Genomic DNA, 17,104 nt, shown 5'->3' on the forward strand with positions numbered 1-17,104 from the left:
CCCAACTTCTTTCTTTCCTCCAGCCCTTTTCATTCTGTCCTAAGTGTATTAATCAGGATAGGCTAGCTGCTGTAACAAACAACCCCACTCATTCCATGCCTTTTAACACAACATGAATTTATTTCTTGTTCATGGTCACAATACAATGCTGGGGTCAGGGAGGACCCACTCCACAGAGTCGTTCAGGGGCTCAGGTTCCCTTCATCTACTGACTCATCCATCTACAGCCTAGTGGTCTCCAGTGAATCCTCTGCTCACAGCTAGCAGGAAAGAGAAGAGAGAACACAGAGAACCACAGGACGGTTTCTAGAGGTAGTCCCAGACTCAACAGATGGCTTCTGCACACATTCCAGGACTCATCACATGATGTCACCTAGTTGCAAGAGAGTCTGGTAATTGTCTAACCTTGTAGGAGAAAGAGGAGAAGCATGGATGTTGGTGAGCAACAGTGACCTCTGCCACAGTGGACAAATTTGGGGTGTGGCACACCAAGAAATTCAAGTTTGCCCTGGGCTCCAGATCACAAAAGGCTTAGAGGTAGGGAGGGCAGAGGCCACCTTGTTAGGGTGACATACCCACCCGGGGACCAGAGACCAGTCATCATCACCAGCAACATCATCAATTTCTCTTTCACTTTGGGTTTGTTGTGATGGTTGCTATTTCTCCTGCCTCTGGGCTCCCCAAACCACTGAAACTTGTCCGGGCCGTCAAACCCACTGGCTGTATGGGGATGGTTTGTGTACACGTCCCTGTCCCAGCCTGACCATCATTTTACAACCTGTAAATGCCAAGGCACCAGAGGACTTAGCACTCATTTAAGATATGATCAATCACTGGATCTGAAAGACACGATAGCAAATGGGAAGGGGGACCTTTTAGTGGGCAAGGGAAAAGTGATGATGCTGTCCAGCAAGCACCAGGGGGTGAGTTGCTGAATCTTGCCACATCACCCTGGCCTCTGGCTGTTTTGTCGCCGGTGACTAATGGGCCCCACCCTTGCTCCCATCAGCTGATTCAGAATCAATACAGGAGGAGACAATGGTTGTGGGTTCCAGGGATCCTCAAAGTCTTAGAGAGACCAGCAGAGCAAGCATGTCTGAGGGGTCTGGTGGACTGCAGCTACCCCCACCCCACCCTTACTACATGGACATGAAGTCTTTTGGGTAGCTACTGCTTTGAATTCAAATTGTCTGGATGTGATGGAGGTGAACTAAAATCCTGGAAAGTGCTCAGGGTGGCTACAGCCTCTGAACCCCAGGGTTTGGCCTTCTGGTGCTGGAGCTTTACGATCTCCTTGCTCAGTAGCAATTAGCCCCTGGGAGAATCACCCTCGGGTGTGAACTCACAAGATGTTGTCATCCCAGAAAGTAATGGAATGATTTCTATTGGCAGCATGGTTGCATGGTGGAGGGGGTAAGTGGACGCCATAGTGGGCTCATTAACTGTTGAGCACTAAGTGTGTGTGTTCATCATCACGTTAGGCAACAAATATGAAATGCCAACTGTGTGCTCATTTGCATGGGTGCACTAAGAATAGGAGGTGCAAATTAGGCTCCTAAGACTACAAAGTCCCTGCCCTCAAGGAACTTGCCTCTGGAGGGCAAGGTCGGAGGCAGTCGGGGGTGACACCAAGAACAAGCTTGAAATATATGTTAAGAAAAAAAAAAAAGAAGAAGAAGAAGAAGGTAGCGGGAGGGGAAGAATGAAGCGGGGGAAATCGGAGGGGTAGACGAACCATGAGAGACGATGGACTCTGAAAAACAAACTGAGGGTTCTAGAGGGGAGGGGGTGGGAGGATGGGTTAGCCTGGTGGTGGGTATTGAGGAGGGCACATTCTGCATGGAGCACTGGTGTTATGCACAAACAATGAATCATGGAACACTTCATCTAAAACTAATGATGTAATGTATGGGGATTAACATAAGAATAAAATTAAAAAAAAAAAAAAAAAAAAGAACAAGCTTGAACTCTGGACTCTGTCCCAGGGCCGAATTCTTACTTGCTTAACCTCAACAAACTTGTTTATCCATCTGCAATATGGAATCATTGCTACCTCACAAGAGCTGCTGTGAAATGAATGCGAAAATTGTGATGAGAGGTTATTGTGAATCCTTAAAAGTGCACATTCATTGTGGAAAACAGACAACACAGGACTAAAACTTTATGCAGCTTTTCCCAAGATATTAGCCTCTGAAACATGCCTTTACTGGAGTAGCTATAATTAGGAAAACACATCCATGCACAAGACACTATCCCGGGCTTCAAGTATCACAGAAAGATGGCAGACGAAGGAGCTGGTTTCCTGGATGCTCCCGAGGGGCTGGGTGCAGGCAGTGGGAAGACCCCACTGCCCCTGGCAAAGTGGTCAAAATGAGTGTGGGGCTGAGGTGAAGAGAAGGAAGAGAGAAGTCCCTGGGAGGTACCAGCAAGCCATTAGGATGAGAACTCCGTCTGAATCTCTCCGTGTACTGTGTGGTTTAAAAACCTACAAGCCAAGCTCTATTCCCGACCCTCCTCTTAAAGCAGCCTCAGGTTCTGGGAGTTTGAAGGATGTGGTGCCCCAAACCACAGGCTGGTTAAAGGCTCCCCTATCCCTGGGTCAGGTGTGGGAAAGGCCCCTTCTGAAGGGAGGTGTCCAGAACGTGCTCAGGGATCCTGAGGCCCTGGGGACAATGGGGGAAGGTTCCAGGGAGGTGGAAGTTCTTTTATTCAGCTGACTGGCTCTCTGTTAGGCTGTTAAAATGCCGAAATCAAGCAGACAGGTCCTCCTGTCCTCCAGATAATCCGAGCACATGGCAACACAATGTGGGGCAGAGACAGAGGAACGTTAAGGCTTGTGAAAACAATGAGGGGCCATTAAGTTAGTCTGAGGTAATGGGAGGAAAGCAGTCTCCAAAGAGGAACTCCTGAGGGAGTTGAGGTCACGCTCGTGTGGCCAGGGACATGAGCCGGAGGATTTCTGGGGCCAAGCAGGGAATGGGATAGCCCAAGAGGGCCCCTGGCTGATGAACTGCAGCTTTTCCTCCACGGAGCACAAGCAAGGAAACACTCCCCTGTAGGAACAGCACACGCCCTCAGGCAGGGCAGTAGCGTATGAAGAATATTCCAAATCAAGGCAGAAGAGCACAGTGCAGGGCCTCCCATGCTTTGGTATCTGAATCCCTGAGAGCTAATAAAGAACACAGAGGCCCAGGCCTGCCAAAGCAGGATAGGACCTGGGACTTGGTATTTGTACCCAGGTCCTGGGTGATTCTGACACCTGCCAGAGGCTGGGAACCAAGAACATGAGCTCTGGACACAGACTCCATGGATTTGAATCCCAGCTCAGCCACACGCCTCCTTGGCGACTCTGGCAATGCTTGTGATATGGACGTTCTAAGTGTACATATCTCAGAGCTGCTGGGAGGGTGGACTGAGCTGTTACCAGAACAGCACGGAGAACGGTGTCTGCACTGGAAGTTGCACTCTGGGAATGATACCCATTATTCTGACCTGTTTCAGCTGTAGCAGAAAGGTGCCTCTAGAGGAAGACAAAAAATTTAAAGGAAGGGATTTGAGGGTAAAACAGGATTATTTGATACATTTAACCGAGATTTTTACAAAAGCAAACAGAAAATCCTACTCGATTAGCTAGCCTATGCTACCAGCCAGTGAGCAGTTTGAGACGTTTAAGCCAGAAGCTGAGTACCCATGTTGTAAAGAGAGCATCCACAAGAGGAGGGAAAGCTCCATCAGTTTATTAGAGAAAGCTGGGGTGCTCAGCACCCCCACCTCCCCTGGGCTTCCTTCCTAACCTGTCAGCTTGATCCTGGGGCGTGACAGAGGAATGATCAAGGTGTGAATGGCTTCCATATGGGTGCCCTGGCTGCAGCTATTCTGTGGGATACTTGGAAGAACTTGAAGGTGAGACTGGAGAGGCAGTAATCAGGATCCAGATACCGGTTAATATGCAGGGCTGTTTCCGCAAATCCAGAACTTCTAGAACTCTCAGACATACTTGGCTGAACCCTGCGAACTCACAATACTCACTGTATTTCATTTCTGATGGGTTAAGGAGAGCTTGGCTTAGGTTAGTGAACTTGAAACTGCAGGCAAAAAATCAAGTGTGGTTGACAAGGTAAATGTTAGATGTGGGCCAAGAGGACTCCTTCTGGGGGACCTGTCCTGGCCTCCTCCGGCTATGTCCCTCTCCATGAGGCACAGGATTTGCAGGACCAGGGAAATGGGGACACCCAGCGCTTGTGTCCCCCCTCTCACCTACCAGACAAGCTCAGGTACCCATCTTAGACCTTGGAATCCCTGTCCAAAATGACCCAAGCCTGCCTCCAAGGCCTACGGAAGGAGCCTTTCCCCTGGGGCCATTTTCACAAAGACGGTGCTGCCCCATGGTGCACACCCTAAGGCCCAAGTGCTGAGTGGCCAAGAAGTGGTGGTTTGCAATATGGTGACACTTGGGAGGTGTGTGCTGGGGTTTCCCTTGTAATGTGGGAAAGAACCAGGTGGCAAGAGAAGAGGCCTAGACCACAGGATGGCCAGCTATGACACCACACTGTGGCACAGACCTGACTCAGAATTCTCAATTTAAACTTGGCCTTCCAGAATGGTATGTCGCGGTTAGGAGGATGGAACGTATGTGGGCTCAGCTTGATTTTTTTTAACCTTGAAATATTAAGACATGGCGCATGGGTCTCCATTTGTATTCCTGCCTCTGGCTTTTACAAATGTTGGGGATGTGCCTGATGGCTAAAGGTATGTACCAGATAGGCCTCAATTGAAATATTGGAGTGTGCCAATTATTACATGCCTTGGGCAATTTACTTGAACTCTCTAATAATATTGATGTTAAGGCCTTTCAATTGCAAGAAAGAATGTCCCAATTCAAACAGACTTCATCATAAATAGGAATTTATTGGTTCTTATAACTGACAAGTCCAGTGGCAAACACCTCAGGCGTGTCTGGATCCGGCAGCCTCACCAGCATCCTCAGCACGTGGTCTCTGCTTCCCTGTGTTAGCTTCCTTCTTGGGCAGGACTACCCATTGTAATAAGCCTACATCCTACTTACCAAGCAATCCCCACAGAAAATTAAAGCTATCACTTTTCTAAAGATCTGGCAAAGTCCAGGGACCTGATGATTGGTTATAAGCCTACCATGAAGGGTCTCAGTCTCTCTCCTCTTAAGTCATGTGGATTGTGGATTAAGAGTCAGGGAAGTGTAGTTCACCAAACAAAAATTAAGATGCGGTTGCTGGGAGAACAACTGAGGCAAAAACCATAGTGGGTTGGTGGGGATTAAATGCTTAGCACTCAAGTTAGCCGCTACTAACACGATCGAGAAAACGCGGATGGACTCAAATCGGGTGTGCGTGTGGAAAATGGAAACACTCATTTTCCAAGCGCCCCAAAATGGAGATTTGGAAATGCCCTGACAAGCTTAGAAGACACACTGGACTTGCGTGTAGGAATCATGCCTTTGGTTGCTGTGGTCGATCCTGCAGTGCCAACCCGTGCCCATCAGCACACCTCTGCCTGAAGAGCTGGGTGTGAAACCAAGCCATGCTCGCCAAGAAGACGCCTCTGCAATTGTGTAGAGAAGTACATGAACCCCCAAATTATTATGTTACTAGATCTGTGGCCAATTTGGGGCAATGTTCAGTCTATCTAACCTGAGATAATCTACTATCACTGATGACTCATCACGACAGTATGTGTTTCCTACTCACCACCTGTAATCTCCAATTACAGGACAATCTTGAATAGGAGGAGCCTTCTTACTTTGATGGAAATTGACCAAGACTATCAATAGGGCTTTAAATGTGCACCTTTGTGGTTTAAGTATTGTGTTCTATTTTTGATGACTGATAAAAATAGGCTATATACCACCATTGAAAATATATTCCCGGCCTTTTATTTTGAAAAATTGCAAACCCACAGAAGTTGAGATAGTAATACTAAAATGTTAATGCTGCCTTCACACAGAGTTTTAATCAAAAACACGCGGCGGCCTCTGCTCTAGGTTAATATCCAGATACCTTCTCCATGCGAAGCAGCCTCAACATTAGTGAGAGGAGCGGTGTCCTCAGGAAGTCTGTGACGACTTTTTTGTAGGGCTTCACTCATCTCATTAGATACTCACGGCCCTGCAAGGCCCTCAGAACAGGATTTATTCCCATTTTACAGAGGAGGAAACAAACTCAGACGCCCAGTGATCTATCTGCTCAAGGTCTCAAGTTAAGTGACCCGGCCAAACCTGAAGCCAAAGACATCTGACTTCAGTAACTCAACATACTACGGTCACTTGCCTCCCGGATACCCAGTGAAGAGTAAAGCCAGAGCCAAACAGATATGCAAAGCAGTGTTTTAGCCTCATTTTTCTGACAACCTGAAAGCAACTGTTCACCGGGACCCATGTGCATAGCATTATTAACCAGAAGTCTGTTATCAAAAGCATAAAACCACAATGGAAATTGAGTGGGATGATGCACACAGAGGGTATCAAATGTCTGCTAACTGCCCCCCCAATTTGACTTCAATATTTATTGAGTGCTTACTCTGTCCCTGGTATTGTGCTTGGGGATACAGAGCAAATAAGACAAAGATTCTGCCCCTGTGGAGCTCACATTTCTGTAGCTTAATGAACAATCCAGAAGCTGCCAGTGAGAGATTGGTGGGCGGCATCTGGCCCACGTTAGTGTTCTGTTTGGTCCACAGTGTTTAATTTTTGTTTTTATAATAAATCGCCAACTTCTAGCTTCTCTCAAACAAGCAACTTCTGCTGGATTCCTAAATAATAAGTAGCAGCCACCCCTACCCCTCACCCCGGACACCTGCCCTCTAGAGATCACTTCAGTTTCCCCCCATTTTCCACCATCTTACACCCAGGCCATTGTGGCCCCACGCATGCATTTGCATTTTCCCCTTGACATCCATAAGCATTTCAGCTGAAACCCCTGGAGCAAACATATATCCAAACAAGATGATTTCAGATAGCATTAGGTCACTACAAAATAAATAAAGTAAGCTAATGTGACAGGTGTGGTATGATTGGTGGAAAAGGCTACTTCAGACTGGGTGGTCAGGGAGGCTCTCTCTGAAGTGTAATTGAAAGGGAGACCTGAATAATGACAAGCACGACAAGTCTGCCAACAGAAAAGAAAAAGGCTTCCAAGCAGAGGGAAACGCACAAGCACAGCTTCCGCCTGAGGCAGGACAGAACTTGGCTTGGTCAAATCCGTAACAGCAAGGTTGGGGTGGCTAGGAGAGCGGTCACGAGATCACAGAGGAAGGAAGCCAGATTACATAGGACCTTGTAGGCCATGATGAGAATTTTGGATTTTATTCCAAGTGCAATGGGAAGCCTCTGGAAGGTTTTTGCTTGGGAACAATGTGATCTGGTTTACATTTTCAAAAATCACTCTGCTACGTAGAGAGCGACTTAACGAGGCGAGAGAGGAAGCAGGGGGATCAGTGAGGAAGCTACCTTATCACAGTCCAGTAGGTGACAGTGGCTCGGACCAGGATGGTAACAGAAAAGATGGAGAGAAGCAGATTCAGGTATATCCTGAGTCTAACCAAAAGAATTTTCTGATGGAGTGGATGGTAGGAGTGGGAGCATACCGGAGGGATTAATGAAAAAGGGAGTCATTAGGGGTAACTTCAAGGTTGTGCCTTGTTCAAACATTTATGAGTTGGGGATGTCTAGGGGTGGCCCTGATTTTAGGGAGAGAGACAGCAAGAATGTGATTTCAGAGGAATACATTTTGCCAAGATTCAAGTCTCCCTGGATCCTCATTTTCCTTCTCCCACATTCAAGCAGTCTCAAATCCAAAACGTTTGAACTTTGAAATGCCTCATCTCTTACCAACTCTATCCCTTCAATTTCAAATCCATCGCCTACATCCTGATTCAATCCTCTCTCTTGCCTTGACTTTTACAGCAGCGTCTATAGCTATGAATTAACTAGCAAAAAGCACTTAACAGCCACATGTCCCTCTCTCCCACCAGCCATCTCTGATGGCAGCGATCATGTCTTGTTCGTATTTATCTCCAGTGCCTCGTGCAGTGCTGAGCACAGAGCAGGCACCGAAATACCTGACAAACTGAAAAGAGATCCCCTTAAAGAGGATATCACCTTGAAGACAGGAGTCCAATCTTGGATTCCTATGATTCCTCTACCCAACTTAAAGCAGAACCAGATACAACATGTATGAACAAGTTCCAGAAACTTCGCCTTCCCAAGAGATGTATTTCTTCCCCTTTAATTTAGTTTGAAACTACACCGAGTCCCACTTTTACCCGGTAGTTAGTTAGTGAGATTGGCCGACAGACAACATATATTACTACTCTTTTCCACTTTTCTTCCAAATCTAGGGACTTTATACGTGCATACCTTCACAATACCTTTCTAATAAGCAGGTCAAGAAAAAAATCATTCTCTATTTTCAAATTAAAAAAACTGAGGCACAGGGGCGCCTGGGTGGCTCAGTTGGTTAAGCGACTGCCTTCGGCTCAGGTCATGATCCTGGAGTCCCTGGATCGAGTCCCGCATCGGGCTCCCTGCTCAGCAGGGAGCCTGCTTCTGCCTCTGACCCTCCCCCCTCTCGTGTGCTCTCTCTCTCTCATTCTGTCTCAAATAAATTAAAAAAATAAAACAAAAAACTGAGGCACAGAATGGAATCCCTTAATTCCTTTTCGATAGAGTTAGGAGCTTCGCCTGGATTAAGACTAGCCCTTCCCTGACACCACACGACAGTTCTGTCACTGAATGGTATCCCAGGCTCCCAACCCTGCCAAGACTGCTGGTTAGTACTCAGGTGTCCCCTAGGTTTTGCCTCCACAATTACAAACTCCTTTGGGTACGAGGGTGTGTTGCCACAAGGTCAAGGCCATGTCCTCTCTCTCTTCAATTTACTCTTTCCCTCCGTGCCTGGTGAAGACAGATTCCATCCCTTGGGCCCAGGAGAAAGAGAAGCACCTTGGTTATTAGACTGGGAGGTCAAGTAAGGCCAGGAGTCACAACAGGCAAGAAGAGAGAGAGAGATCAAAGTAAGCAAGAATAGTTTCAATGGGGAAAAGGGAGAGAGGAGCCACCACCGAGAAAATCAGAATACGCCTTTCAAAAGGTTTCCAGCTGGGGAGTAGCTGGGAAGAAAAGTGGCAGCCGTGCTGGCGGCAGCATGCCAGACCCTTCCTGCCAGACCCTCCCAGAGTCATTTCTTCAAGGCACCCAGGCCTCTCAGCGCCTCCTGGGCCTGGGTCAGCTGCTGCTGCAGCCTCTGCCGGGTGCTCTCGTTGGAGGCCCGCTTCAGGAGGCCCTGCATTTCCTCCACCACTGCCCGGTGGCCAGGGGTGTTGTGGAAAAGCCGCACTGCGCGGTCCCCACAGGAGGCCAGAAGCCGGCCGGTGATGTCAAAGGACAAGTCAGCGATACACTCCCCATGGACCTGCTCAAAGCACTCTTCCTTCTCACCCCGCCGGGTGTTGTAGAGATGAATACTGCTGCCACTGGCCAAGGCCAAGACCTGGGCGTCAGGGGAGAGTGCCAGGCGGCATGGCATGGTGCTCGCCTCTCCAAAGCAGCCTGTCCTCAGCAAGTAGGGATCCTGCTGCTTCTTGTATTCCACATCTGTGTCCCACAGTTTCCACGTACCGTCCTTGGAGACCGAGGCCATCCTGCAGCATGGAAAATCACGGCTCTAGCCCCAACACACCCTGGGCAGGGAGGGCACTGGGACGGCATGAGGGGTTCCAGCTAGGAAGCCAACTGCACCACTGGGCCTACTTCCTGCTGAAGGCCAGGCACTCTACCTACTGCAGAGCTGCTACACAGATAGGCAAAAGGGCCCCGGTTGCCAAGAGGGGCTGAGAGCCACCGGTAAGCCGTCAGAGAGGATGCACTCACCTGCGGGAGTCATTGGAGAAAGCGAAGAAGTGGACGGCTGCAGAGTGCCCCTTCAGTTCAAAGGCTCGCACAACCTCCTGGAAGTCGCTTTTTTTCCCAAAGCAGACTTCCCAAACTTTTACATCTGGGGTGAAGCCACACGAGGCCACAAACCTGCCACACAACCAGGTTCCTTTACAACTTAATTTTAAGAGCATCTCATTTCTGCCAACCCACTAAACCTCATTCCTGAGTAAGTTAATAATCATATGTGTAAATAACGCTGTGCCTTTTAAAACCACTTTTATACACAGGACCTCAGTTCATCCTCATGACCACGCTATAAGATACATAATACGCCCACCCCAGCCTTTTAAAAACTATAGATGAAGAGAGACTAAGGACTTGGATCTAGGCATCCAGATTCCACATCGTATGCTCTTTCCACTATTTGAAATTGGCTCTCTGCTCTGTCCCTGGCCACAACTTCTGCCCATCCCAGATGCCAAGTCCCTCCTTCCTCACCTGCTACAGGGGGAGATAGCAGCATGGGTATTGTTCATCTGGTTGGTGTTGATGGTAGACAGCACACGACCTTTCAGATTCCAGATGAGGATAGTCGTGTCACCGGAAGCAGTCATGATGAACTTCCCTGAGAGGGGAGGGGAGGGTGACATGAACTGAGGTCAATAACCTGACCAAGTCTCATTCTCTAAGGAGACACTTACAATGGCCTCTGCTGCCTCAAATATCCATGCTCCTCTCCTAAGCCAAGGGTCCCCACAGATAAGGATTTTGCTCAAGACTGCGGGTCTTACCTGCCTCCCCTGGGGACCTGCTGTGGCTCTGGGACTCCAGGGGAGCCCAGAGCCAGAGCCCCTTTGTCATACTAGGTCTAGCATAACTCTCAGGCAGCGTTAACTCATTCAGCAAATAACTGGTGCTACTTCTTCTAGTCTTAGGTAAGCTCCACTCTCTGAATGCCTCTTACCTGTGTCCGCAATGCCAATGTTGATGATGGGTGCCTTGTGCTTTTTAGGAAAGTCCTCTGGGTTGGCTGTGAAGGTATAGCCCCCATCCTCTCGCTTGGTCATCTTGAAGACACGAAGGGTGTCTCCATTGGCCAGCCAGACAATGAAGGCTCTAGAGACAGGTACCAGACAAGGCACTCGTTCGTTTGGACATGGAAGCCTATGTGTGCCAGTTCCCATGCTAGGCTCTGAGGAAAATCATGGGTCTTCCTTCATGCCCCAGTCCAGCCCTGCAACTTAACCCCTTGGTTCAAAACCTCTTAATACACTTCAGAAGATAGGACTCTCATAGCTTTGGCTCCTCCTGTGTCTCTCTAGAGTTTAGAAAACCATTATAACAGCTTCCAAGATGAATCTGGAGCCAGACTTTGTTTGGTACTTCCCAAGTAGGAACACATCTTCCTCTCTCTGCTTCCCTGCTGTGCAAAATGCAGAGACCTCCAGGGAGCCCCAGGCACTGCTCAAGCTGTCCAGATAGTCTTTCTGCCACCCCCAGGGAGATCCAGGGTCCCCCCTCGCTATTCCAAGTCAGGTATGGGAAGGACATAAGCCTGGAGCTGGGCTTCTGCAGGCAAAGCTGAGTCCCACCTGCAGTCAGGGCTGAAGCGCACCAGGGTGGCATGGTCCAGCTCCACATTGGCTCTCATGCTGCGATGTTCCCGCTGCAGGAAGTCCTTGGTACTCCAGATGCGGACGGTGCGATCATCTGCACAGGTGGCCAGGTACTTGCCATTGCTGCTAAAGTCCATGCAAGATATGTTCCCACTGTGGCTCTAAGGGAAGGGTTGCAGGAAGTATGAACAGGGACCCCTTGGGCAGATGGGGTCTGCTGCCTGGATTAACGGCAAGCTGCTGATGGGGTGTGATGAGGAGGGGCAGGATGAGGCATCCCCAGTGATTTTGGTCAGAGGCAGAAGAGTCTGTCATGTGCACAGAATACTAATGAGGAATAGTCTGCGGGGGCGTGGGGGGGCGGGGCGGGGGAGTGTCTCTGTATATGTGTGCTGAGTATGGGTACCCATGTACCTTCAGTGCCCCAGCCAGGAGGCGGTGAGTGAAGTTGTGCTGTTGAGGCTTCTCCTTGCGAATTCGTTGATGCTGTTTCTGCTTCTTGGATCTCAAGGACTTGTCAAGTGGCAATCCATTTGCTTTTTGGCCTATGAGGAGGGGCCGTGTCATCTACCCATTCACTCACTCACTAAGCATTTCTGACCATCTATGATTGGCCAGGCATTGAGCGGAGCAGCAAGACAGGACCAGAGAGGGTCCCAAGCTCGAGAAGACACAGTGATGTGGACAAAAACAGGGGCTTTGGAATCAGACTGGGTTTGGATTGCGTCTCTACCACTGAGTGATCTTGAGGAGACTGCTTGCTGTTAGTCCATACAGCACCTCAATGCAAACTAGAAAAGGCGTCGGCGCAGCTCAGTGGGTACACAGCATGGCCAGCCAAGTGCAGAGTGTTGGGCAGACATCCCTAGGTAGGGAAGAACGTGCACAACCAACTCTGGTGGCCCTGGCCTTGGGCAAGTTACTTAATTGCTCTGGGCCCTGGTTTCCTTAAAGAGAAGCTATGATTACCCAACATAAGAATTAAAGGCTCAGAGGACTCCCAGAGAGAACTCAGGGATGAGAGGTGGGTAGTCAACACCTGTTGAGCACCAACCCTGAGCCGGGAATGGTGCCAGCCACTTTTGCATAAAATAGCTATTTTCATTGAGAATCAGGCCAGGTGCAAAGCTGGCATGTGTTAGATTACTGCAGATGCCCCTCAATTCCTACAGGAAATAAACTCCTGAGGCCCAGGTACAGAGACCACCACCATCTGCCCTCTCCAGCCTTGTCCCGCCAGCGCTCTCCTCCCCCTCAGGTCAGAGTCCCATCAAACGCCCTTTGAGAACTGCCTGCCTTCAGGCACGTTGCCTTTGCCAGCGATGTTCTTCCTCCCTCCTTGGCCAAACTGACACATCCATCCTTCAAGACCGCACGCCACGTGTTTCCTACTCAGTGAAGATTTCCTTGACCCCCCCCCCCCCCCAAAAAAAGCAAGGCTGACCACTCCCGGCCTTGGGTTTCCCGTTGCTAGTACGGACCTCCTCCCTGAAACCCATTACACTCTATTTTTCACTTACATTTTCGGAGGTTCTTCTCCCTTACCCGACAGCGTGCTCCCTAAAGGAAAAATCCACCCCACCCCCCACCTATTGAGAACTAGTCGGAGTGCTTACAAATGCGTGTCCGTCTCCCCTCAGCCCTCCTCGCTTCCCTAAAATAACGAGCAAGTAGCGCGCTCGAGAGTTTGCAAGCGCTCTCGTAGCAACTCCGGGGAGACGCGGAGGCTGAGCCGGACAGCTCCCTGGCCTCGGCCACCGCGAAAGCGGCAGCGCGGGACCCAGCTTGTAATTACGGGCGCGACCAGCACGGCGAGCCGGAACCTCGTCTCCGGAAGCGAAGTTCACTTCACAGGAGAAACTGAGGCCCCGGGGATCCGCGGCACCCCTGCGGGCCCAAACCGCACGTCCGACCACCGGGAGGCCGGGAGCGAGGTCCCCGCGGGTCGTCCCCACCAGCCCCGTGCCCGCTCCACTAACCGGCGGACCGGCTGCACGTCTCCTCCTCCGCGCGCAGCCAACCCCGCGCTACCGCCGCCGTCGCCACCAGGGCCAGCAGCCCGAGAAACAGCGACAGGCCCATCAGCTCCGGCATCTGCGGCAGCTCCATGTTGGCAGGGCGCTGCCACCTCAGCCTCCGACTACGCTGGCGCCGGCACGCCTCCGCGGGGCCGCGCACGCACGCGGGGCGGGGTCTGGCCGTTGGCCCGTCCCGAGGGGCGGGGTCTGGCCGTTGGGCACCGTGGGGGCGGGGCCTGACCGTTGGGGCGTCCCTAGGGGCGGGGCTTGGCCGTTGGCTCGTCTCGCGGGGCGGGGCCTGATCGTTGGAGCGTTCCGAGGGGCGGGGCTCGGCTCTTCTGGTGTTTGGCTGCGAAGCTCGCTCGAGGGCAAGATCTGAAGGCTCTGCCGAGTCATCCTCTTGAGTAATTTACTGATAATCGTTTATTAAAGGCGCTGTTCCAGCCATCTCCACGGTGGATCCTTTCGAGGAGGCAAGGCGGGGATGAGACCGTCTGGATGGACCAGTGTGTGCCAAGACCAAAGACAGAAGGAAAATCAGGAGGCGGTTGCTAGGATCCAAGAGGAAAGTGATAAGGACCTAGACTTAGGGGTGGCCTGGAGAGTGGAGAGGAACTTGAAAAGATTTTTTTTTTTTTTAAAGATTTTATTTATTTATTTTGACAGAGAGAGACACAGCGAGAGAGGGAACACAAGCAGGCGGAGTGGGAGAGGGAGAAGCAGGCTTCCCACTGAGCAGGGAGCCCGATGCGGGGCTCGATCCCAGGACCCTGGGATCATGACCCGAGCCGAAGGCAGACGCTTAACGACTGAGCCACCCAGGCGCCCCCCAACTTGAAAAGATTTTTAACGAGATATTTTTATTTTGAAATTATAGATTCACAAGGAGTTTGGGAAAGCCAACAGGAAGGTTCCCCGTACCTTCACCCGGTTTCCTCCAGTGGTAACGTCTCACGTAGCAATAGTGCGATACCAAAACCGGGAAATTGGCATTGATACGGTCTACAGAGCTAATTGATAGGGTTTGAATTAGACCTGCTTGGCTGGAAAGAGAGTGTTCTCAGAACAAGGAGCAGTGCCCCGTGGGCCTCCCAGCCCTGCAGCGCAGAGTGAGTTGAAATACCAGGGTCAGGGATTCCAGATTCAAAGGTTTCCGTGCCCACCAGGGAACCTCTCCTGAGAGTGCAGGTTCTCGGGCCTTTAGAAGGACCCTCTAAAGAGAAGGGCTGGTGCAGAGACCAGGTGACAGACAGATACATCCATAAGCTCGGTTGAGGACATAGATCCAGTCAGAGAGCAGATGGAGTGTGGCCTCATTTCCTTCCCTTTTGTCCTTGGTCCGGGGCGGGGGGAGGCGGGGGGGAGGTTGTCATTGACTCAGCTGTGGGCAGTGGGGTGGGGACAGCTGGGAGGGGGTGTCCAGAACATCCTGGGGCTTTTCCTCCTTAATTTGCTATTTAGAACTGTAGACCAGCCATGAACCACTATATCACCTAGAGACAAAGCTATACTTTTTTTTTTTTTTAGTTTATTTATTTAAGCAATCTCTACACCCAACGTGGGGCTCAAACTCAACGACCCTAAGATCAAGAGTCAAATGCTCCTCTGACTGAGCCAGCCAGGTGTCCCGACAAAGCTGTACTTTTAAGAACTTCATTCACCGAGCATTTTGCATGTGACATTTATTGATCCGGGAGCTTTGTATTTAATTTAATCTCCCATTCCCATCCCACAGATTAGGAAACTGATGCTCTAGGAGGTGCTCATTAATTGACTTTCCAGATCACACAGGAGAAGAGTGAACGTGGCAACACATGCAGGTCTGTCTGTGACTCCAATCTTTTGATGTGGGGGACAAGGAGAAGAAAAAAATAGGGCTCTGTGGACAGCTCAGTCAAGGCTACAGAATTCTTCCACATCAGTTTAGTTGATTTTTCTAGCAGCCTCTAAGGCCAGTGATGCTATGAAATTAAACAAATGAAAAAAAAATTAGGCTCAGGTCAAGTGACTTACCCAAGGTCAACAAGGAAGCAAGAGATACAACTCATTGGGGTGGGTGGTAAACCGGGGTCCACTACACTCCAAGACCCATCCTCCTCCTACCTCGCCACTCAGCCTGGCTCTTACCCTCAAGTGTCACAGTTGGAAGCCAAGGTTAGCTTGTGGAAGGACAACCAATGACACAAAGCAGGACTTGGGAAGGCTGGGCAGACCAGGGAAGGAGCTCTACTGGGAGCTCTACCAATGGGTTTTCAGGGGCAGTGAGACTTGGCTGTATGGCCGTGGCCCAGCATCATTGTAAATGTAAATTCTTAGACTCCATCCCAGACCTGTTGACTCAGAAATTCTGGAGGTGGGGTCCCCCGGCAATCTGTATTTTAAAAAGCCCCACTGGCTAAGTGATTCTGATGCATAGTACGGTTTAAGATCCACCAATTTAGGGGTGCCTGGGTGGCTCAGTCGTTAAGCGTCTGCCTTCAGTTCAGGTCATAATCCCAGGGTTCTGGGATCGAGCCCCACATCGGGCTCCCTGCTCCGTGGAAAGCCTGCTTCTCTCTCTCCCACTCCCCCTGCTTGTATTCCCTCTCTCGCTGTGTCTCTGTCAAATAAATAAATAAAATCTTAAAAAAAAAAAAGATCCACCAATTTAACTAACTTGAGCTCCAGACACTTGTTATTTGCAGCTCAAAGCATCTTCTTACAGTGGTTCTTAACCTTGGTTGCATATTGGAATCACTTAAGAAATGCTGGTGGTCGAACCTTCCACACGGAAGGCTTCTGATTTAATTGGTCTAGACTGGGTCTGGTCGTGAAGATTTTTTAAAGCACGTTATTCAAGTGCACATTTAAGTTTGAAAAGCAGCTGTCAGGGATACAGCCAACTAATACAAGACTATACGTAGAAGGGGATGTTCTGTTGGACCAGGGTGGTGGCTGTGGGGATGGATGCCTACGAGGTCACCTGGCCAGGCCTTGATAACAGGTACCACAGGGCAGTGGGATGTTGACAGGAGCTGAAGATGACTGTTTCCAGCTTGTATAAGTGTCTGGATGGTGGCACCCTTCCTGGGGATGGGGAACACGAAGAGGACCAGCTTTGAGGAGGAAGACTGTGGGCTATGGTCTCAGAAATGATGAGTTCTGGGACACCTGAGTGGCTCAGTCGTTAAGCATCTGCCTTCGGCTCAGGTCATGATCCCGGGGTCCTGGGATCGAGCCCCGCATCGGGCTCCCTGCTCTGCGGGAAGCCTGTTTCTCCATCTGCTGTTCCCCCTGCTTATGCTCTCTCTCTCTCTCACTGTCAAATAAATAAAATCTTAAAAAAAAAAAAAAAGAAATGATGAGTTCTGTTTTGGTTCCTTCGAGGTAAAGGGAGCTGTGAAACATCAAGAAGGGAGGGGTTAGGGTGGCAGTTGGATATGTGCTTTTGTAGCTCCAGGGGCAAAGCAGGGCAGATCCAGAAGAGTGGATCCTCGGCAGAGAGGCCAAAGGGAATGCTGTTACCTGGGGCTTGCCACAAAGTAAGAAGGAAGTGGGCCAGGAAGGGTCAGGCGGAAGAAGAG

General features: G+C 50.1%; 1 protein-coding gene across 1 annotated transcript; it reads right to left on the reverse strand.

Moving 5' to 3' along the window:
• Positions 1 to 5,885: 5,885 nt before the first annotated feature.
• TBL2 (transducin beta like 2) lies at positions 5,886 to 13,693 on the reverse strand. The gene is made up of 7 exons (XM_034988639.1): positions 13,503 to 13,693; positions 11,938 to 12,068; positions 11,500 to 11,684; positions 10,872 to 11,023; positions 10,406 to 10,532; positions 9,902 to 10,054; positions 5,886 to 9,672 (listed from the first exon to the last, which is right to left on the reverse strand). Exons 1-7 carry the CDS (start codon positions 13,630 to 13,632, stop codon positions 9,210 to 9,212), a joined length of 1,341 nt encoding a protein of 446 aa, XP_034844530.1. The 5' UTR covers positions 13,633 to 13,693; the 3' UTR covers positions 5,886 to 9,209.
• Positions 13,694 to 17,104: the final 3,411 nt, after the last annotated feature.

The sequence above is a fragment of the Mirounga leonina genome, unplaced genomic scaffold, assembly GCF_011800145.1.
Source record: "Mirounga leonina isolate KUSES-001 unplaced genomic scaffold, KU_Mleo_1.0 Mir_454, whole genome shotgun sequence".
Lineage (NCBI taxonomy): Eukaryota > Metazoa > Chordata > Mammalia > Carnivora > Phocidae > Mirounga > Mirounga leonina.

Coding starts and splice junctions, on each gene's coding strand:
- TBL2 (XM_034988639.1), bottom strand. CDS start 13,632: ATGGAGCTGCCGCAGATGCCGGAGCTGATGGGCCTGTCGCTGTTTCTC. Junction 12,069..13,502: donor GACGTGCAGCCGGTCCGCCG/GTTAGTGGAGCG, acceptor CCCTCCTCATAG/GCCAAAAAGCAAATGGATTG. Junction 11,024..11,499: donor CGCTTCAGCCCTGACTGCAG/GTGGGACTCAGC, acceptor ACCTGTCTCTAG/AGCCTTCATTGTCTGGCTGG.